The following is a 24962-nucleotide window of genomic DNA, read 5'->3' on the forward strand; positions in this document are numbered from 1 at the left end:
AGATGTCTTTGCCACATTTGTTACTAATAAGGTTACAACCATCAGCAATACATTCTCAGCACCACTCCCTGTCAAACACCTGTCTCCTGTATGCAACTTTTCTATCTCTATGTTCTCTCCTCTGACTGACACTGAGGTATCTAAACTCCTCCTCTCCAACCACCCCACTACCTGTTCCCTTGACCCCATTCCTTCTCACCTTCTCCAGGCCATCTCTCCGTCCATCCTACCTGCACTCACACACATAATTAACACATCTCTACTTACAGGCACTTTTCCCACTACATTTAAGCAGGCTCGAGTAACCCCACTGCTGAAGAAACCTGCACTTAATCCCACACAAATAGAACACTACAGAGCAGTCTCTCTCATCCCATTCATGGCAAAAACACTTGAAAGGGCAGTTTTCAATCAAATCTCTGCCTATCTCTCACAGAACAAGCTGCTGGATGACAATCAGTCAGGCTTCAAAAGTGGACACTCCACCGAGACTGCCCTGCTGTCTGTCACTGAGTCGCTGAGACAGGTGAAAGCTTAATCCAGATCATCCGTCCTGATTCTGCTGGACCTTTCTGCAGCCTTTGACACAGTCAACCATCAGATCTTACTCTCTACCCTCTCCTCGCTGGGCATCACAGGAACTGTGCTTGACTGGTTTAATTCCTATCTCTCAGGTAGGTCCTTCAAGGTAGCCTGGAGAGGTGAGGTATCAAAGCCACATCAGCTACTTACTGGGGTACCTCAGGGATCAGTGCTTGGGCCACTTCTCTTCTCTATATACACAACATCACTGGGACCCATCATTCAGGCACATGGTTTCTCTTACCACTGCTACGCTGATGACACGCAACTCTACTTGTCTTTCCAGCCCAACGATACCACAGTGACTGCTCGAATATCTGCCTGTTTGGTAGATATCTCTGCCTTTATGAAGGAATACCACCTGCAACTCAACCCAGCCAAGACTGAAGTCCTTGTCTTTCCAGCCAACCCTGCTTTTGAACACAATATCACCGTGCAGCTGGGTGCAACTACAGTAACGCTTTCCAAAACGGTCAGAAATCTAGGGGTAACCATTGACATCAAACTAAATTTCACAGACCACATCTCAAAGACCACAAGATCATGTAGATTTACACTCTACAATATCAATAAGATAAGACCCTTCCTCTCTGAAAATGCCACACAACTGCTTGTCCAGTCACTTGTCATAACTAGACTGGACTACTGTAACGCTCTCATTGCAGGCCTCCCTGCATGTGCAATTAGACCCCTGCAAATGATCCAGAATGCAGCAGCATGTCTGGTCTTTAATGAACCAAAGAGAGCACATGTTACACCACTCTTCATCTCTCTCCACTGGCTGCCGGTTGATGCACGTATCAAATTCAAGGCTCTGATGCTGGCATACAAAACAGTCACTGGGTCTGCTCCAGCATACCTAAAATCATTTAGGCAGAGCTACACACCCACTAGAAGCCTGCGGTCGGCTAAGGAACGTCGCCTTGTTGTACCAACACAAAGAGGCACCAAAAGACTTTCCCGGACTTTCAGCTTCATCGTACCACATTGGTGGAATGACCTTCCCAACTCCATCCGTGAAGTTGACTCACTTTTTGTCTTCAAAAAATGGCTAAAAACACATCTTTTCCATGAGCACTTCACCAGTCATTAAAAATAATAATAATAATAATAATAATAATAATAATTCTTGTTGCACATTAATCTGTTTTGAATACTATTCTGATGCTAGTGAAACTTTGTAATATGGCACTTTTCATACCACTGTCTCTATAAGATGATTAACTTATGTCTTCCTCTTTTGTAAGTCGCTTTGGATAAAAGCATCTGCCAAATGAATAAATGTAAATGTAAATGTAAATTAATCAAAAATACTGCCAAAATCGCAATTGCAAATTATTATTAAGGTTTGAAATAATTGTTTTTAGTGGTATTTATTCCTTTTTTATTTACCCGTGATGGCAAACATATACTGTCACCTATTCCTTACAAAAGCATTCTAAAGTGCTAATTTGGTCCTCAAGAACATTTCCTTATTATTAGAATGATTGAAAATGGTTGCGCTACCATGAGGAAATCACAATACAGTGTGTTTTTTCCCCATTTGCTGAGGTATTGAGTTCTTACAAGCTGCTTTACACTTGCAAGTCAAATTTTGGTTTTAAAAATAGGCAAAAAGAAACACATTTCTCCTGAAATTTTATTTTCTCCTAAAATCTATTGTTTAGAGAGATGAAGGCTATTCCATGCATTACTGTTTTGAAAAACAATGCACAATAAAAATAAAAAAAAAGTAAATCACAGTCTCTAGTTTGAGAAACAGACTCCTCACAGGTCCTAAACTAGCAGCTTCTAAATGCCAAAGACCTGCATTGCTGCAAGAGGATCCTTGGACAAACAGAAACATTTTAAGATTACATTTATATAAATAGAAATAGCCATTTGTAACATTCTAAATATCTCTAAACTACATAATGTGCATTGTGACTGAAACACATCCCTTTTTCAGGTTTATTCTCATTCACGTATGTCCAAGTATTTTGGCTATTAAGTTAACCTACTGTATAAAACCAATATAATGCAATATCATACAGGAGGAAATTTATCCTCTATGATATGGCAGAAATTATCCAGATATGGAATGAGATTATTAAGCAAACTGTTATCAGCTCCTACATGCCAACTGAATAAAATAAGGCAAAAATAAACATTTCACACAGTGTTTAGTGTGAGGTATGATTGATTCAAACACTAAAAGTGGTTGTTCTGTATATGTATTATTGTATTACAGTTGTATTAATAAAATCCTAATTAACATAATGGTTATTTAACATATTATTTGGCCTCTAGTGGGTGAGATGGGCAGGGAAATACAGTACAGCACCATGAGTGAGAGTGTTACCCGCTAGGACAGTTTATTTTTAACAAGAGGGGCGAACGATTACGGAATTTAACATGGGAGAACAATACTGAACTGATGCGGATAGGCGGGGAAAAAATTACGTTCAGTGAAAGTCAACAGAAGATCACAATGTATGTAACTGTAACTTTATTAGATATTATTAATAAAACACGGGCATTTTTTGCCCCCATATTTTGAATTTCGGGGATATTTCGGTGGCATTTTTTCTCAGAGTCCCCGTTAATTTTCGACACTATTGGCATTGTATCTTTTGAAGGTGTTTAAAAAGTATGTTTTAGACATATAGTAGCAAGTAAACAAGATATCCCCACATAAATTGTCAAAATACACTGTGTTAATGTTTGACACAGTTAAAACATTACCTACCTTAAAAACAAATGAAGTTTGATTAGTGGTTAAACATGTTCAGACGGTTCCCTCATACATGAGTGAACGGCTCCTTTCCAGAATAAAATGAAATTTGCAGAAAATCACATTATTACAGTTCTTGTATAGTGACAGGGCAGAAAGTCTTGAAGAATCTAGAGAAGAGAGGACACCGGCGGCAGTTTATGCAAGCTGCTGTGATCATGATGCTGTGCCCTACGGGCTTCCGATGTGTCGCACACGGCGTGTTTTAGTTTGTAAACAGATCTGGCACTTATGACTTGCCGATTATGTATTTTTTTGTACTTTGTAATTGTGGTGAAAAATAACTGTTGCAAAGTTGAATACTTAGAAACATTTGAAAAATGTACTCAAGTACTGTAACAAGAGTAGTTGTAATTAATTACTTTCCACCTCTGTGTAGAGGTGGAAGGAGCATTCAAACAATTCTCCCCTGTCTGCTCCTTTGGTACAATGAGGCACTGTGGAATTATAAATTGCGATGGTTTATTTATCATTTCTTTAATGTGTTTTTCGTGATATTTAACCAATATCACACAAGCAAGAGTATACTGTTTTTCTGAATATCTATTTTGTTTACTTTTACTCCGGCAAATAAAATAGCTCCAATAGAGGCCAAAGCATGATCAGAACACTTGAAAAGTGCAACTTGCGAGTGTTGGTCAATTACTTATTGAAAATGCTGTTTGATGCATCATTTTTGTCATTTAGAACACAGACACGCCAGTCAAGCGTAGTGATGCAAATAATGAATCGTCCCAGCAACTAAATATTAGTGCTCATAGAAGGATGAATGTCCAATCAAATTAGAGGACCGGAACTAACTGTTGTATAATAAAACATATACATTGTTAATTTAGCAGACACTGTTATACAAAACCTACTGAGCCCCTTAGAGGACAGGGCAGAATTTTTTGTTTCTGATATAGTTTTGCGTGCCCTCCCAATATTTGTGTTCCCTCGCAATCAGCTGTGCGTGCCTTCGCAAAAAACAAATCACCATGTTTTTACTACAGTAACCATATTTTAACCATTACATTAATAGTGAAACATAGTAATACAGGAAAACTAAAACAATGGTAAAAATCATATTGTTGTGGTTACTATGATTTTATGGTATTACAAGATTGATCATGGTCAATCTATAGTAAAACCATGGTTACTGTATGGATGCAGTATAGTGTATTAAAACCATGGTTTCTCCCCCCCCAAAAAAAACATTTAATTGTTACAATATTACTCTAGTAAAACCATGGTTTCCACCAAAAACCATGGTTACTACAAAGTAACTATTTTATGGTTTAGTGTTCCCTCTGAATAAATAAACCATGGTTTTACTATAGTAAAACTGTAGTAACCATTGATTGTATTAACCATGTTTTTGTTTTTTGTTTTTTGGCGGAAACCATGGTTTTACTATAGTAATATTGTAGACTTTTGCTTGGTTTTAGGATGCGGGATTGAGTCTGCTGGGTCATTTTGTTGGGTTATTTTCACAACTGGGTATTTTTTAGCCAAACTCTGTTGGATTAGTGGCTGGGTCATTGTCAGTGACACTGGAAATCCATTACAACCAACCCAAGCTGCTGGGTTAAAATGTGTAACCCAACTTGCTGGGTTAATTTTACCCAATGTTTGTTCTGTCCAATATTTACCCAAAGCTGAATTGCCAATTGGGTTTTGGCAGAAACCATGGTTTCTGCCAAAAGGATTTACCATGGTTAAACATGTGGCTTCTATAGTTTTACTACAAATACCATATAACCAGAAAATGATTATTTTATTACCATTATTTTCATTTTCGTATTACTATGGTTTAACTACTAATATCATGGTCAAAATACAGTTGATATAGTAAAACCATGGTAAATTTATTACGAGGGCATGCAAAATTATTTCAGGAAAAATAATACCCAACCTGTCCTCAAAGGGCTCTGTAAAAGCCATTTACAAATGAGGGGGGAAAAACTATATTTATCAAAAATATTTAATCACACTCTATCATCCAAAGCTGATAGAGAATTTTTGAGTTGCAACAGCATTAGGTTGGGGATCAAAATCATCAGCTTTGAGTTTTATGAAATCATAAATTATTTTCTGATGAGGAGGGGCACAGCTCCATCCAATGGGCTGGGAAGGAAGTTCACAGGAAATTTTGGGTACTTACATAAGTGTTGTGTGATTGGGGGAGAATGCTGGTTTAACTGAGGATTTAACAGTACAACATCTGTATAAATTGTGTAACAGCACAGAGACTCTTTTGCATTGTTTCTTTGGACTGGTAGGGGTCCAGGGAGAGCTGTGGAATAGCCACTAGTTCAGGACTATGACTCAGAGCGTTATATAAACCTTAATGTATTTAGCAAAAAGCTTCCACAAATGCATCATAATTAAACCGAATGAAATAAACATCAACAGAAAATAAAGAGAAAGCTCTTCTCCTTGAGGGATTTACTGAGCGACAAACCACAAACATTGAAAAAAATGTGAACAATATTTATAACATATAATAGTCTTTCTGAAATTTTAATGTCACATAAAAATTTACTGATGTGCAGAATTAACAAAAATTATCCATGGAATATTTTCATTGTATGGATGCCACATAACATGTAGAGTGCAAATACTGAAACTACATATTAGCCAACTTTATCCACACAAATAAAGACATATGAGAATATAAAGCTGACTCATTTTGTAGAATTTACTCATTGTGCTTGTTTCCCACCAGAGAGCAGTATTGCTCCATTTGTTAGTGGTGTACTGCTTACTGCATACTGGGCAGTATATACTATATATATACACTACCTACTATTTATATTTTATTTTTTAAATAGCATGTGGAACTATACACATACTGCAAAAACAGTATGAGTGGTAAGGTAGTATACTATTCCAAACAGCCCATGTCAAAGTAATTTACAATTTAAATAGACACTGAATCTATATGTGTGGGTAAACGAATCATTTTTATATAAGCCATGTGTAAAGCAAGAACCAACTAACTATAAACAGATTAAATCATCTGTCAAAAAAGTAACTTTACAGACCCAAACTTTTTTTTGTAGTTATTTTGTATTCATATCTTCACTTTAACTAAGAAAATCCATTATTTGTTCACTCACATGTCATTAATTAACTAATCCTTTTAATCAAATGTTCTCCTTTATCTCTTTGAATTATTGAGTCATCTCTTTCGAGTTATTTTTACTCAGCTTTACTATTATTTCATCCTTAACGACTTCAAACTTCAAACTTAACGACTGCTGGTAACAAAAATGTTTAAACCTGCTTTCCTCTTACAAATTAAGGCATTTTTATTAGCTCACATTAATTATTAATGTCACATTAGTTTATTATTTGTTCTCGTGCTTCCTGCTTGACCTGTTTGTTTAGTGCTCAAGTTTTAAAATTAGGATCATGATAAATATCTGTACATCCAAATGCATTTTGGTCAGTGCATTAACACACTTAAACAAAAATTTTAGCAGACTGATCATGTATCTCATATTTGTTTTGAGAGTGATTGTATTTTAATTGCAGGGATTAAAAAGGCAGCCTCAATCTTCTGAAGTCGGGGCTCTAACAAACATTTCTGTTCTGAGCAAATGACCCTAAAGTGATTGGATGGGCAGTACTGGGGTTTTGAGAGCCGTGCACTGGAATGACAGTGACCCACTTTCCTTTGTATGCTTATTTCATGGTCCACAAGTAAAATCTTTGTTTCAGAAGAATTTCTTTCTTTCCTGTTTACATTACTCACTGAGAAACAATCGTCATATGTTACAGAATGTGTTCTGGTCAATTAGGAAACAAATGGTTTGGTTTAAAACACCGAGGCAATGCAATGATAGCAGTCAGCACTCTCTGATGAGATTAAGTGTGATCCGTTAGATCTGAACACTCAAGCAGATCAGATAGAAAAACACCAGGATGTGGAATAAGGGTTGTAAGGGAATCCTGTGTTTTCTGTACAGTAGTGATATCCTGTGCTGGTGTTCCTGTTATGGAGTGTTGTTGTAAATGGTACAGCATGTGTGTTTGTTGGTTCAGAAAACCCAGTGTGTTATAATGAGGGCCAGCCCTTCAAAAAACAATGACCGAAGCCATGTCTCAGTGTTTTTGTGTGTGTGTGTGTGTGTGTGTGTGTGTGTGTGTGTGTGTGTGTGTGTGTGTGGCTGTCATGATAATTACATTCATGTCATTTATTATATTGTCTAAAATGGTGAAACAAACTTTGTGAAACCATTTGAATTACTGTAACTGTAGTCTTGCATTAATTTAAAAATAACTTAAGCCCTTTACATAATAATTTATTGTCTTTGTGAAAACACATTACTATATATATATATATATATAAATCATTATTCTCAATGATTATTATCATTAGATTATTATATATAATCACCCTGTTTGGACACAATTTTTGTGTTATTTAAATCAAAATAAAGCAGTACAATAAATACTACCATGATGAACATGTTTAAACTTTAAAAGATAATTATGTACAATGATAACGAGATTTTGTTTTCACATTATGTTAATGAAAATTGGAGGGAAATGTGCTAAACTACTATGAAAATAATGCTGTAATGCAAATCATAATTATACATCTTAAAAATAGGCTTCATTTTCTTTAAGCCAGGGACTAAAAATGGTTCAAAGAACGAAAACCAAAAACCTACGAGTCATTTTGAATTGTTACAGAGTGAAAACGTTATTTTTAAATGCTGGTAAGCGGTTAATTTCGTTCCAATAAAAAGTGTATTTCTCAATTGTTTCCAAGTCTTCACTGAATTATTGTTAGATATGATGCATTAATGCAGATTTGATGCTGTTGGGTTTTGACTGAGACACGGATCTGTAATAAAAATGATACTTGAATTAACTGGATGCTTGTTATGATTTCTATGCTGATAAATTCACCAAACCGGAAAAACAATTAATGGCTTATTTTCACTTATTTTGGTGAGGAAAGTGGCTTTTTTTTTTTTGGGGCTTGTTTTTTCAGAGCAGGTCACTTGATCAGATTGTGAGATCTGGCAACACTGCAACTGGTATTTCACCCACCACTGTCATTTTAAAAAGAACATTATTAACCGTTCTTTTATTTTGTTCTAACCAGTTACCATTTGGAAAGGAGGCAGTGGAACTTCTGAACGAGAACAAAAAATACTGTTTTTTGCTCAGAACGAACCGAAATGAAAAACATTAATTTTTAGTCCCTACTTTCAGCAACATATAATTACTTCTTTTTTTTTTTTTTTTTTTTTTTGGTGTGAAATATAACACAGACATGTTCATGTCAGGCTTTGTGAGATTCACCATAATGCATAGTGCATTCATTTCTTGAATGTAGAATGAGTCCTGGATTGTTCTAGCATATATCAGAAGAAAACTGCAAAGTATCCATATGTGATGAAACTAAAAGATTGAAGCACAAAAAGAAAAAAGAAAAGAAAAGAAAAGAAATAAATGATATGGCCACTGAAAATGTGTAAAATTAATTTTATTATTATTAATTTTCAGATGGAGCCACATTGAGAGCCCCATATCTCTGGGATTTTACCTCATAGGCCTTAAATATGAAATTACCAAAATTTTGTTTGTTCTAAACCAGAATCTAAAAGGATTTTAAAAGGATCTTTAATACTTCTGGAGTTATAGGCACTCCAGCTTTGGAAAAACAACACAAATAAATAAATAAATAAATAAATAAACAAACAAATTGGCAAAAAGCTTCCAATATTGGCATATAATCAGGGGCGCATTAATACATAAACTTATATGGGCTGAAGCCCAGGGGCCCACAACTCCCATGGAGCCTAGCACGTGGTGTATGCCACCCCATTTTCTCCTATCCATGTTTGAGGGAGGACACATCTAAATGCTTTCAGTGAGAGATGCAGTTGTTGACATGCAATTGTTAAAGGCATCTGTGCTGTCCTCCCCCCACCAACGACTTGAAGGGGGCCTCCGCGGATCTGCGAGCCCATGGACCCAAAGGTACCTTAAAGCACCCCTGCACATAATGCAAAAAGAGGTGCTGAATTCAACTGATTTTTGTAATAGACCTACGTATCTCTGTGTGAATATAAAATAAAATGTATTTTTTTTAATTAATATTGCCTATTATAATATCATTTTATAATAATATATTCATATAATCTATTAATAGTAAATAATATAATTGTAATCCTATAATATTATAATATAATAACAACAATGATTATTATATCATCCATCCAATCCATCCTTCTTCTGTATCTGCTTGTTCTATGATGGGTCACGGTTAGTGTTGGAGCCTATCCCAATTGTCTCAGGCCGAAGGCAGGGAAACACCCTGGACAGATGGCCATCACAGGGCAAAGACACACAGACATACAAATTCACACCTATGGGCAATTTAGAGTTTCCAATTCACTTAACATGCATGTTTTTGGACTGTGGGGGAGCACCTGGAGGAAACCCAAGTGAACACAGGGAGAACATGCAAACTCCACACAGAAAGGCCCTGGGCAGGACTTGAAACGGACACCTTCTTGCTGAGCCACCGTGCCACCCCACTTTTATTGATATTGCATTTTATCACTATTTTATCATGATTTTATTTCTCTCATTGCAGTAATGAGAATGACTAAACTGTAATGAAATCAATATCATAGGCCTAATGAAAATAAATCTTAATGATGCTCAGATAGACTTCATCTCATATTATTAAAATATTTTTTTTCTTTTGAATTTGATTTTGGGGTGTATTATAACTGAGAGATTCACCCTGAAATTTCAAGATGCATTAATTTCTTGAATGCACAATGAATCCTGGATGGCATATATCACAAGAACATTGCACAGTATCCACATGTGATACAACCAAAAAGCTGAAGTGCAAAAAACATTGGTTTGAAATGATATTGAATTTTGGTCAACCAAATAACATTGCTTATTGCCACATCAAGGTCTTGACCTTAACAGGGCCCATTAACCTTCCAGAAAACACGGTTTTCCCCTCATCAGCAACATTCATATGTCTTTCACCCACTTCTGCTGTAACACATGGCGCTATCACTATCGACCAATGGGCGGCTACGAGAAACAGGTTGATTAGCTGACGTCACGGATGCGGGCGCGCGCAAGGGTTGGGGAAGAGACTCGTGCGCGAGCGAAATCAGTGTATTTGTGTCGTATAGGCCAACGCGCGAGGGGCAACGATAATGGGGAATAACCGGGATCCCGGTGCTTTGGAGTGGACACAACGGCTGGACGAAGACCGTCAGGGGGGTTAACTTTAAGAACAAACGCCGTTGGAGTGTTTTGAAACTATATGAATGGCTTGATGGATTGTATTGAGGGAAGCAATCAAATGATTGCCATTGGATGTAAGACTTCAGACCTCATATAAGCTACTGGATATGGTTGAATCCATTATTGATCTATTTCAATGGCGTTATTATCGACCCAGAGCCAAACAGGTCACCGGGACCCAGGACTAAAGCAGGTACACCGAGTTTAAACAGCTTAAATCTGTCGTTTGTTTCCGGCGATGTCCACGTCCTACCTCGATCTGCGCAGCGCGATTTCAGCACCACCGCACCTGGACAGCGACCGCATGGAACAAACCCTCGATCCCTTTCCAGACACCGAACATCAGAGCCGCACGCTGCTACACACCGCTCCCCGGGGGCTCGGCATGGCTCTGGAGGAAGAGCTGGCCATGCTCACCGGGGAGCGGGACGGGGATGTGGAGCTATCCGCCTCAGAGACACCTGTGAGCGGGCAGGACTCGGACCTACTGGCCCTCTTCCGACAGAAAGAGAAGGACCTGGTGCTCGCTGCTAAACTGGGCAAAGCTCTACTTGAACGAAACCAGGACCTCACAAAGCAATATGAGAAAATGACCAAGGACTTAAACGACAAACTAGAGGTGAGGCTTTTATGAGTAACCCTATAACTTCTGTCCACAGGGGTTTAAGACAAACAGCCTACGCATGGATATTATTACCCTCCTAAAAATATTATTACTCTCCTAAAAATAAAGTTTATAAAGGCTGCACCCTACACTCCAAAATAAATAAATAAATCAGTATTTACGCATTTCGGTTGTGTGATAAATGTTTTAAAGGGTCATCTTTAAATAGTGTACATATTAAGAATTCAAAATAAATTCTAATATTTAATTACAATTAATGGTAACATTTTACAATAAGGTTGTATTTGTTAACAATAGCAAAGTTTGTGGATGTCATGAACTAACAATGAACAATATATTTTTACATTTATGAATCAATATTTATTAAGGTTCATTTATATAACTGCAATTGTTCTTTGTTAGTTCATGTTAGTCCATAATGCATTAACTAATGTTAAAATATACTACTTTAAATTAAAAAAAAAATGTATTAGTATATGCTGAAATTAACATTAACCCAGAGTGTTGCTTATTGTAAGTTCATGTTAAATAATGTAGTTAACTAATGTAAACAAATACAACCTTGTTGTAAAATGTTACCAAATTAATGAGTATGAACTTAGTAAACCAAAATTATACGTTTTAAACAGTTTTAAACAAACTAAGTTATGTAAGCACCCCCAGATCATCACCGATCCCTGTCATGGCCAGCCCAATCTCCAGACCTGAACCCCATTGAAAACCTCTGGACTGTGATCAAGAGGAAGATGGATTGTCACAAGCCATCAAACAAAGCCGAGCTGCTTGAATTTTTGCACCAGGAGTGGCATAAAGTCACCCAACAGCAATGTGAAAGACTGGTAGAGAGTATGCCAAGACGCATGAAAGCTGTAATTGAAAATCAGGGTTATTCCACCAAATATTGATTTCTGAACTCTTCCTAAGTTAAAACATTAATATTGTGTTGTTTAAAAATGAATATCAACTTGTTTTCTTTGCATTATTCGAGGTCTGAAAACACTGCATCTTTTATGTTATTTTGACCAGTTGTCATTTTCTGCAAATAAATGCTCTAAATGACAATATTTTTATTTGGAATTTGGGAGAAATGTTGTCAGTACTTTATAGAATAAAACAAACATGTTCATTTTACTCAAACACATACCTATAAAGAGTAAATCCAGAGAAACTGAATTTTGCAGTGGTCTCTTAATTTGTTCCAGAGCTGTATATATATATATATATATATATATATATATATATATATATATATATATATATATATATATATATAATTTGTTTATTTTTGTTTTATTTATTTATTGGAGTGTACGAGAACTTTTTAAGTTCTGTGATTTTAGAAAACCTGCTTTAGAGAAGCCAGAAACCAATAAATTGATCTGAAGAAGCTATATGTAACATAGATAACTTTTCTTTTAATATTCAATGGACCATATAGCTCAATAATAAACTTATACGGCCAAAAATGGTTCTTTGTAAGAAGAAGGTTCTTTGCTGAGCAGAAGGTGCTTCAAAGAACCATTGAAGAACCTTTATTTTTAATAGCGTAGTTGTGTTGAATATTGTGAGTATGTTTGCATGTTCAACACTGTGTAGTACTATTCTAGTGGTGTGATCGATTTCACAGGCATTTGATATTCTGCAATCAATCTGCTTTCTCATTACTAACCAGAACTACAAATGAACACAGTATTAAATCCTAATAGTTTTTGGAAGACTTTTATTATCAGACCTGGGAAATGCATTACCATGCTATTTTGTGTTATAAGCACTCTTACAGTTAAAAGACATTCATTGATGGTGTAAATCATCATTGCCAGCTAAAACAGGTGTTAATCCTATAATAAAAATTTGACTTCATGTTACAATAAAACATTCTGCGTCTGCTTAGACCACCAAGACAAACCAAGCTAGCTCTCTTTCAGTGGGTTATAGTAGTTAATTTTATGAGTTAACATATGATCCCATGTTTCAAGGCCTTCTGCATCCATGCATGCATGGTTGTCAAGATCCAACACATTCTTCACACTTTTTTTTTCTATATATGAGAAAAAACACAGTAGCTTCAGAATTAATGTTTGAGGTATGACTGCATGTAATTTATGTAATTTTACTCATAAATACAAAACTTCCCAAGGCAACCCATGACCCAAAAATGCTAACTGTCTGGGTTCTGGGTTTAAGGACTACAAACAGAAAGGACTACAACAATAGACTGGTGAGGGGAAAAAAAGAAATCTAAATAATGACGCAGCAGTGTCCGCTAACAACTCTGTCTCTTTCAGCTCTTGGAGCAGGAAAAACATGAGTTGCGACGTCGTTTGGAGAGTCGCGAGGGGGAGTGGGAAGGTCGGGTGGCCGAACTGGAGACAGATGTAAAACACCTGCAGGGAGAGCTGGAGAAGCAGCAGGTGCAGCTGCGCGAGGCCGATCGCGACAGGAGTCGCACAATCAGTGAACTGTCAGAACAGAACCATCTACTACTGGAGCAACTCAGCTTGGTGAGTGAACTCTGGCTGGAGGAGATTTGAGGTGAAGGCTGGGAACACAGGAGGCTGATATCAGTGTGTAACAGGTCTGAGAGGTGTAAAACAACAAGCAGTGTAACTCTGGGACATGGTGTTGCAGGGCAAAACCTTCAACTACAGGGCTTGGGAATATTTTGGGAACATGAAATAGCTGAATCTACTGGCTGTGCAGTCCTACAGCAATCATTGTCTGTTTATTGCTGGTGGAATTTGTGTTTGTGACTTTCACACAATGCTGCCACAGAATGTTGCCTTTTCTGTAACTCGGTGTTATCAGTGCAACGTCCGGGGTTCGATTTGGTAGGGAACATATATACTGATAAAATGAATCCCTTGAATGAATTTTACTTCCGGAATATGACATATTTCAAAGTGTGTAGGACAAGACTTGATTTAATCCATCGAAAACTGATTGGATCATGAAAAGTGGGTGTTACATACCAGAATAGAGTCAGGTGGTTGGATGGGAGAGGTTCAAAAAGTAAGTGGGGTTGGTGACGTCATCTGAAAGGAGAATAATGTTTTTCCAAAGGGGAATTGATTATTAACGATATCAACTTATAAACCTTTAAAGACAGACCGACTATGAGCTCTGAAGTTGTTAAAGCAATAGTTCACCCAAAAATGATAATTCTCTCATCATTTACATTTACTCACCCTTATGTCCTCTCAAACTTGTATGACTTTCTTCCACAGAACACAAACAAAATTGTGAGGCCTGTTTGTCCATACAATGCAAGTGAATGGTGACCAAATTTTCAAGCACCAAAAAGCAAATAAAGGCAGCTTAAAGCAATAGTATTTGGAACAATGTGCACTGATGAATCATTCACAATAAGACCAGGAATATGTAAAAAGGATTTCATGTTTACTTTAAGCAATATGCAACATCAAAAATATAGCCCGCATAGAGCTCCTTTTTTAAAAACACACTTAATCTAATCTCCAGAAAAGTGCATATTTTTTTTTTTAATATTTTAACTGAAATATTGATTGTACTCAGCTCGAAATCCAATGGGACAGATTAGTTCACGTACTCAAAGCAAAGAGAACCAGGTGGAAAACACATTCTTCTTGAATAAACTTCATAAGCAGAGCATTGACGGTGTCCCCTCACCTTATGCAAACTTATCAAAATTACACAAGAATGTTCCGTTTTGATCATTCAATAATTCAACAACTGTGCAGATCAAAATTATGCAACGTTCCTGTTTCACGGTCCAGCAGAGTGTGATGCACGGCGATGCAGCTGCACCTGAAAAGAGATTTTAAAAGCAAACTTTTAAGAAACACAAATTGTTAGTGCCTTGCGCAGGGACTCTAAGGAAAAAACATTGATATTTTTCACTGGGTGAAACATTTGTCCTTTGATTTGCACCTGAATGTGTATTTCCCAGCAAACAGATGTTCTCTCCATTTCATAACACGAGAGAACAGATGAGCGGTCAGAATCCTGTGGTTTCTGCATGTGTCACATGTGAACGTTTATGTAAGTTCAGTTCATACGGCTCAGATGAGTTTGTGCAAACAGCCAGAAATCCAGAGCATATTTGTGGACTGACACTGATGTCTTCAGGAGAGGTTCATTGGCAGAAATGCCATATGGATAGTGCTTCTTTAAAAGACTGATATACTGGCCTGTTTTGCTGGTTGATTTTAGGTCATAATCATCACTGTTAACATGATGAGTGATTTTGAGTCATTGCAGCAGTATAAAGGACGAGGTCTTGATGTTTGCAGCAGAACATGATACTCAACAAGACGCAGTGTTGTAGAGTAATTCATCTGTTTTAGAATTATTGTAGATAATTCGGTTTTTATAGAGAGAGACTTCTAATGGCTGTAGGGGAAATTGTTAAAGGGATAGTTCACCCAAAAATGAAAATTCCTTTATCATTTACTCATTCTCGTCATTGCAAACCTGTATGAATTTCTTTCTATCTTGGTACACAATGTATTTACATAACATTTAAATAAATGGGGTCTCCAGTATTCTAGATTCTATGTTTCAAGTCTTCTAAAGCCATATGAGAGCTTTATAAGTCATTATTTACTGATAATCTTTCCTTCCGCCACGTCTCTAAAATGTATTTAGTGCTTGCATATATTCAAACTTGGCACATTAACACCATGTTTGACATCAGTGAATACAAACATCATGGTCTTGTAACAACGTGATGCACCAATGTTTGAATCTGCGAAAGTGTGACTAAGGTTTAACTGTTACGGCAGTGTTCCACAGAAGAAAGAAAGTTATGTGGGTTTGGAACAACATAAGGGTGAGTAAACAATGACAGAACTGTCATATTTGGGTGAACTAGTCGTTTAAACGTTCAAAGACGGAACAATCATTTTTTTGTCTAGATAATTTTTGTAGAAAATGCTATTAATATTCTAAACATTCTAAAACCAAATTGAACACAAAGATTACATTTGTAAGAACTTGACACATTAAATGAATATTCTGGGTTAAAAATAAGTTAAGTTCAATGGACAGCATTTGTGGCATAATATTGATTACCACAAAAATGTATTTTGACTCGTCACTCCTTTTCTTAAAAAAACAAAAGAGCAAAAATCTGGGTTACAGTGAAGCACTTACAATGGAAGTGAATAGGGCCAATCCATGAATGCTAAAATACTCACGGTTTCAAAAGTATAGCCACAAGACGTAAACAACGTGTGTAAACATGATTTTAGTGTGATAAAATCACTTACTAACCGCATCTGTGTAAAGTTATAACCAATTTTACAACTTTGTTGCCATGACTTTGTAATGTCAACAAACCGTAAAACCCTAAATTGACTGTAAAAATGACAATTTAAACAACTTTAAAGCTCAAATTATACATGAGATTTATAAGCTTCACATTTCTGCCTTTAAACCCTCCAAAACTGGCCCCACTGACTTCCATTGTAAGAGTCTCACTGGTACCTCTAATTTTGCTTTTTTTAAAGAAAAGGAGGAACAAGTTGAAATATTTGTGGTAATCAACATTATGCACAAATGCTATTGATTGAGCTTAACTTGTATTGAACACGGAATATTCCTTTAAACTACATGTTTATAAGATTTCTGATTTTTAACACCTCGGACAACCTTATTTGTCAATAAACCCTAAAATTAGGAGTCTTTATTTTTCACAGTAACTCATTCTGTATATTTCTTGATGTCAATAAATCAGGCTGAATTTCTCACAAATCTGGTTTGCATCAAACTGGCATGAATCAAAAATTAGATGCTGAAATTTTCTAATGTGTCACTAATTAATTGTGAGCAGACTTTCACACTCATTGAATATGAATATTGAATGTTGAATTGAGGTTTTGCAGGTTAAATGCTGCATTCAGCTGTTAAGTTTGTGTTTGTGTAATAGCAGGATGTTTAACAGCTCTTGTTCACAACCGCATTTGAATTCTGATTGAGTCGTATTGATTTTGCCGCAGGACAGCTGTAGCGATACGGTAATGACGTGGCTCACACGACCATCTCTTCCTGTATCTAACCCTCAGTTTCTGACACATTGATCTGTAGAGAGATGTTAATTTATTGTTCAAGCTTACTTCAGCTGTCTATAATACTAAAACTCATGCTGCGTAATGCTTTAACACTGTCAGTCCCATTCTATTTCATTCTCTCTGACACTCAAACAATTGTGTTTGCATGCACACACATGGCTCATCATGACAGCATTTGATGCTATAAATATCCACTCATAAAAGTAAGACTACATTGATAGAGGTGATAAACTAATCAGCACTGGCAGAGCACTGGCTTCAAGCTACAGGGGCAAAAAACAAAACGTGTTCTCACTTCTCATTCTAAATGTACAGCATTGACATGTTGGCCATTTAAATCAACAGATAAATGTTGTCTCTGCATATTAAATTTGGTTAGAAAAAAGTATTTTAACATCTCAAAAATGTCAAAAAGTAGCTTTCTAATCTAAATAAATATACAAAAATGTAATTAATTTAAAAAGCCTGGCTAGCTACTTCACTAAATTCAGACAGAGTGCTTGAATATGAGACAACTAGAGGAGCATGATAAATCTACTAATGGATCTAGTGCTGCAGACTCAGATTACCTTAGTTCTGCAGGACAACCAACAGGAAATGACATACGGCAGGGCAGAGTGACACACGGCTGCACACAGGTGGGATTAAGATTTAATCCATATCCTCTTGCCTTACAGATGACAGACACAAAACAGGACAGCAAGAATTGTGCGCTTAGAGAGGGTCAACTCAAAATGACAAACAAGATCTCTTTAATATTGCAATTATTTCTCCTAGACAGCAATGAGATTAAATGGAGAGCAAATGGAGACTTTTGCCTAGCTTTTCAGATGTTTCTCCTGAGAAACAGATCCTTGTAATCTTACAAGTGTCTCCTCTAGACTTTCAAAAGAGATCTCAACAATGTCTCAGATTGTGCTCAGACTTTGCGATGAAATGTTCGAGATTTCAATATGAACTCAAATATTTCTCAAACAAACACAAAGTTGACATACGTTTTAGGGCGATTAACACGGTAAAAAATGTTATGCAATTAAACATGTCCCCCAACTGTAAAAAGGAATGCTCTTACTGTCAGAGCAATTCAAGCTTGAACCTGTTTCAGCAGGGGGCAGAAAGCGAAACTCCAAATGTACAGACAGCAAACCACACTCAGGCTTGATATAACACGTGATAGAAACAAGATGAGAATGTGTTCTTGCATTCAAACACAGCTGGACAGTCCATTTGACACATTTGTACAGTGACACATCCTTATAATAAATGTATCTCAGACAGATTGACAAATTGCAAATTGCAAAATGGACTGATATAGACAATGATAAGCTTATGTTCAATATATGGCCTTCTGAAGCCACTTTTTGTATTGTCTTGTTAATGCTTTACTCCTCTGCCATAATAATGTAATGTAATTTAATTATCTGAATTATTAATTTATAATAAATATTACTGTATACATATAATCATTTAGAAATAAATATAATTATTTAAGAATTATATATTAAATTCGTATTATTTGAGGGCCTTTCAGAGTCAATATTTATCTGTGATTATTTGCTATTAATTCAATTAATTAATCGGCAGATCATGTCATAATTTCCAGTTAAAAAATTGTAATCGATTGCACGCCCTACTTAAATTACATAATAAGTCTCCTGAGCTATGAAAGAGCAACCTCTGAGCAATAACATTTACATAAAATACATTACCTTTACTTAAAATGTATATAAATATATATGGGAAGGTGTATATTATAGGTCCTCGTGGCGGTGAGGGTGTGGTCGAGCGCCTGTCTGGGGAGAGAGAGAGTGGTAAGGAGTTCCACCTGAGATGAACTGCTACTAATTACTGTTTCCATGTTCGCAGTGAGAGACGGGGGAGGTAAAAGCAGCCCAGTCCTCAGAGAGAGACAGACCAGAGCCTTTGTTTCTGTTCCCAGAGAGAGAGAGTTTTGTTTGAATGATGCTGAAAAGCAGTCTTTTGTTTGAGTAAATCTAAAGAGTGGACTTTTATTTGAGTGAAGCTGAAAAGCGATTTCTAGTTATTTGTGAATAAAACGAACTCACATGGACAGTGGAAACTGGCTCCCACTTCCTCCTTTATCTATTCCCCCAACACGAACCTTTATCACACTGGTGCCAAAATCACGCCATGACCCCGGCAGCAGCGAACCCCCATGGGACAAGATGGGACGCAAGATGCCCCGGAGGCCTTTCTGGAGTTCTTTGAGCTCACGACACAAGCTCTGGAATGGCAGCGGGCGCAATGGGCAGTCCACCTCCTACCGCTGCTGACTGGGGAGGCCCAACTCATGGCCCAACAACCCACGGTTGACAACCTCCTGTGGTACCCCGAGCTGAAGAATGCTATCCTGCAGTGGGTCAGCCGCAGTCCCGAAGAGCATCGCCAATGGTTCCGATCCCTGACGCTGAGCGAAGTTGGCCGCCCGTTTGCTTTTGCTCATCAGCTCCACGATGCCTGCCCTGCGGTGGGTGCTTGGTGAGGAGCCCAGCAACATCGGGGGTGTCATCAATCTCATGGTACTGGAACAATTCTTCTCTCAACTACCGAAAGGAATGGGGGAGTGGGTCCAGTGCCACCAACTGGCTTCGCTGGATGAAGCAGTACAGTTGGTGGAGGATCATTTAGCAGCATACCCGGTGGCCGGCGTGCCTCTCTCTCTCTCTCTCTCTCTCTCTCTCTCTCTCTCTCTCTGGTCCCTCCCCCACCCCTCCCCTCCTTCTTTCCGCCCTATCCCATACCCCTGGAGGGTGGGGGGTGGGGGGGTGGGGAGGTGGGTACATACCAAGCCTTGGTGGATTCAGGTTGTAACCAAACATCCATTCATCAATGCTTGGTTCAAAATGGGGCATTGGATGTAAATAATCGGGTGAGGGTGAGGTGTGTGCACAGGGATATTTACTATTATCCTGTAGTGACCATCACTATTCTATTTCGGGGTCAAAAACATAATATTGGGGCTGTGGTTAGTTCCCGCCTCACCCATCCACTAATTTTGGTTGTAATTATTAAAGGGGTTATGTGTGGATGGGTCCTGTAATACAGTGGGATGGTGTGGGGTCTGCAATGCTCTGACTGGGGAGGCGGAGCTGGGGCCATCTACGTCAGCTCCACATCAGGATGACGTAAGGGAGGGGGAAGCCTTGGCTTCCCCAGACCTTAGGCGAATACCCGCTGGAGATTTTCCTCTGGAGCAGACGCGAGACGAGACTCTTAAGCACGCATTTGACCAAGTGAAAGTATTGATGGTCATCGCCTTCAGCCGCGCATTGCACTCACATATCCGTATTTTTCAATTATAAATGAACGTATCGAGTGACGCAGGATGCTCAGGCAAAAGAAGATACAACCCAGTTGTTAGTACCAAGGAGCTGTTGGGAAATGTTGTTCCATGTGGCTCATCATAGTCCGATGGTGGGTCATTTGGAACAGGGGAAAACACTTTGTCATCTAATGGCTTGTTTCTATTGGCCTGGCATTCGCGGGGATGTCAGCTGGTGAATCCACCGGCCACTCCAAAAGCGCCCCCTTCCTTTGATTGAGGTTCCCTTTGACAGAGTTGGCATGGATCTCGTCGGGCCATTAGAATGGTCAGCACATGGGCATCACTTTGTGTTGGTCCTGGTGGACTACACAACGTGATACCCGGAAGCAGTGCCTCTTCGCAACATCTCAGCACGTAGTGTTGCGGAGGCACTCTTCAGAATAATCTCCCGAGTGGGGATTCTGAAAGAAATCCTCACTGATCATGGCACTACTTTCATGTCACGTACACTACGCGAGCTGTACAAATTAATGGGTATTAAATCGATTCTGACAAGTGTGTACCATCCACAAACGGACGGCTTTGTTGAACAATTTAAAAAGACCTTAAAAAATATGATTCGGAAGTTTGTGCACGAAGATGCTCGGAATTGGGATAAGTGGCTCGAACCCCAGTTATTTGCAGTGCGAGAGGTCCCGCAAGCCTCCACAGGGTTTTCCCCATTTGAATTGTTATATGGGTGTAAGCCCCATGGCATATTAGACATCATGAAGGAAAATTGGGAGGAGGGACCTTCACAAAGCAGAAATTAAATTCAATACGTACTTGACCTGAGAGCAAAACTCCACACATTGGGGCATCTATCACAGGAGAATTTGCTACAGGTGCAAAAATTTCAGTCCCGGCTGTATAACAGGGGAATTCGGCTACGGGAGTTTGCACAGGGAGATAAAGTACTTGTATTACTGCCCACATCGAACTCAAAATTACTCACGAAGTGGCAAGGGCCCTTTGAGGTCACATGCTGAGTTGGGGAAGTCGACTATGCGGTAGTGCGTATGGATAGGGGTGGGTCTCGTCAAATTTACTAACTCAAACTACTAAAACTATGGAGAGAGGTGGTCCCCGTATCCTTGGCGACAGTAGTTCCTGAGAGGGAGGAGCTGGGTCCAGAGTCTAAAATCCAATCAGTTCCCTCCGGTCCCTTGTGGAGACCACTTCTCGCCGTCACAACGTTTGGAGGTTGCCAGATTACAAAAAAATGTCTCTTATGTGTTCCGGCTGCACTTATCTCATAGAACACCACATCGAGACAACCCCAGGGGTAGTGGTACGTAGTCGGCCCTACCGGTTATCCGAACACAGAAAACAGGTATTGCAGGAAGAATTAAAGGCCATGCTCGATATGGGGGTAATAGAAGAATCCCACAGCGATTGGGCCAGCCTGGTGGTTCTGGTGCCTAAGAGCGATGGCTCTGTCTGGTTCTGTGTGGATTATAGGAAAGTCAACGCGGTGTCGAAATTTGACGCATATCCAATGCCTTGTATTGATGAACTGCTCGATCAGTTGGGCACGGCTTGCTTTTATTCGACACTGGATTTAAAGGGTTATTGGCAGATCCCCTTAATGCTGATGTCCCGTGAGAAAATGGCCTTCTCCACATTGTTTGGGTTACATCAATTTGTGACGCTTCCATTCAGGTTGTTTGGGGCCCCGGCTACATTTCAGCGTCTTATGAACCGAGTCCTCAGACCGCACGCTGCGTATGCCGCTGCTTATTTGGATGACATAATTATTATCAGTAACGATTGGCAGCAGCATATGCAGTATTTGGGGGCTGTTCTGAGGTCACTGCGATGAGCAGGGCTCACAGCAAACCCAAAGAAGTGCACAGTTGGGCAGGTGGAGGTACAGTATCTGGGGTTCCACTTGGGGCATGGGCAGGTGCGACCCCAAATTGATAAAACCGCAGCGATTGCGACCTGCCTGAGACCCAAGTCCAAAAAGGAGGTGAGACAATTCTTGGAGCTGGCTGGCTATTATAGAAAGTTTGTGTATAATTATTCGGACACCACCAGCTCGCTGACTGTTCTCACTAAAAAGGGAGCTCCAGACCCGGTCCAGTGGACGTAGCTTTGCCAACAGGTAAAAGCTGCACTTTGTGGTGGGCCACTTCTGCAGTACCCTGATTTCTCTCTCCCTTTTGTCTTACAGACGGACGCATCAGACAGGGGGCTGGGTGCTGTACTGTCCCAGGTGGTGGAGGGGGAGGATCGCCCGGTGCTGTACATAAGTCAGAAACTCTCTATGAGAGAGACAAAGTACAGCACCATAGTGAAGGAGTATTTGGCCATCAAGTGGACGGCCCTTACTCTCCGCTACTATTTGTTGGTATGAGCATTCACCCTCTGCTATTATTTGTTGGGACGAGCATTCACCCTCTGCTATTATTTGTTGGGACAAGCATTCACCCTCTGCTTGGACCATGCCCCGCTCCAATGGCTCCACCGCATGAAGGATGCCAACACCCGGATCACCCGTTGGTATCTGGCACTCCAGCTGTTTAAATTTGAGGTGGTCCACAGACCTGGGATGCAGATGGCTGTTGCAGACTTCCTCTCCAGAAAAGGGAGGTGGGGGGGAGTGGGCAGTCCGGATGGTTTCCCCAGCCTGCGTCAGGCGGTGGGGGTATATGGAGGTGAGGGAGTAGTTGAGCACCCATCTGGGGAGAGAGAGAGCGGTAAGGAGTTCCACCTGAGATGAATTGCTACTAATTATTGTTTCCATGTTCGCAGTGAGAGATGGGGGAGTTAAAAGCAGCCCAGTCCTCAGAGAGAGGAGAGAGAGACAGACCAGAGTCTTCGTTTCTGTTCCCCGAGAGAGAGAGTTTTGATTGAGTGATGCTGAAAAGCATTCTTGTGTTCGAGTGAAGCTGAAGAGCGGACTTTTATTTGAGTGAAGCTGAAAAGCGATTTCTGGTTATTTGTGAATAAAACAAACACACTTAACTGTGGAAACCGGCTCCCGCTTCCTCCTTTATCTGCCCAACACAAATCTTTATCACAGTCCTATAACTATTGACATTTTTGAAAACCCAAGCATTGACACTGATGATGCATTTTCTAGTTTCCTCACTGAAATAGTGTTTAAACAAACACTGCATTTCTGATTTAAGTACAAATATTGCATTTAGTCTCTTAGATTATATGAGGTCATGAACGCTGCATAAATTATAATTATAAGAAAAGGTCTGTTTTAGAAAAAACAGTTAAAAGCAGCCCAGTCCTCAGAGAGAGGAGAGAGAGAGAGACCAGAGTCTTCGTTTCTGTTCCACAAGAGAGAGAGTTTTGTTTGAGTGACGCTGAAAAGCAGTCTTGTGTTCGAGTGAAGCTGAAGAGCGGACTTTTATTTGAGTGAAGCTGAAAAGCGATTTCTGGTTATTTGTGAATAAAACGAACTCACTTAACTGTGGAAACCGGCTCCCACTTCCTCCTTTATCTGCCCAACACGAATCTTTATCACAATCCTATAACTATTGACATTTTTGAAAACCCAAGCAATGACATTGATGATGCATTTTCTAGTTTCCTCACTGAAATAGAGTTTAAACAAACACTGCTTTTCTGAATTAAGTACAAATATTGCATTTAGTCTCTTAGATTATATGAGGTCATGAATGCTGCATAAATTATAATTATAAGAAAAAGTCTATTTTAGAAAAGTACAAAATGTTACACCACAGGACATGCCAACTTCCCAAAAGTATTTCATGTGAACTATCCAACTATTGAAGCCTACCATATACAAACTGCATAAAGGTTTACTTGATGTACTGAACATATTGACAGATGCTTTCTGTACACACACACACACACACACACACGCACGCATGCACACACACAAATACACACAGACACACAAACACATGTCTATGTGCTTGTCCTGGAAGCAGGGGGTTGTCAAAAAATCCAGAACCCCATGACCTAATCTGATCAGAGAAGAGCATTTCACTAATTACATTACAAAGGTTTAGAGCAAGTGAGAGAGTGAGTTCAGAGAAGAACACCTACTAATTCATGCCAGGCCGAACTAGGCAGATACCCCCCTGCATCTGTCCAATGCAGATCCCTGATCCCTGCACAGTGCCATTCTAAACAGCACTGTGGCTGAAGTGGAGTCATTTTCAGGTTCCTGGGCACTACCATCTCACAGGACCTGAAGTGGGAGACCCACATTGACTCCACTGTGAAAAAGACCCAATAGAGGTTGTACATCCTACACCAGCTGAGGAACTTTAACCTGCCACAGGCGCTTCTGATACAGTTCTCCTCAGCAGTCATTGAGTCTGTCCTCTGCACTTCAGTAAC

General features: G+C 39.0%; 1 protein-coding gene across 1 annotated transcript in view; it reads left to right on the forward strand.

Moving 5' to 3' along the window:
* Positions 1–10648: 10648 nt before the first annotated feature.
* LOC127423774 (BICD family-like cargo adapter 1) overlaps positions 10649–24962 on the forward strand; it is a 58496-nt gene continuing 44182 nt past the window's right edge. The window contains exons 1-2 of the mRNA XM_051668332.1: positions 10649–11255; positions 13547–13762. Of these exons, the coding sequence (XP_051524292.1) occupies positions 10875–11255; positions 13547–13762 (597 nt within the window). The 5' untranslated portion in view covers positions 10649–10874. The remainder of the gene's footprint in view (positions 11256–13546; positions 13763–24962) is intronic.

This window comes from Myxocyprinus asiaticus, chromosome 33 (assembly GCF_019703515.2).
Source record: "Myxocyprinus asiaticus isolate MX2 ecotype Aquarium Trade chromosome 33, UBuf_Myxa_2, whole genome shotgun sequence".
Classification (NCBI taxonomy): domain Eukaryota; kingdom Metazoa; phylum Chordata; class Actinopteri; order Cypriniformes; family Catostomidae; genus Myxocyprinus; species Myxocyprinus asiaticus.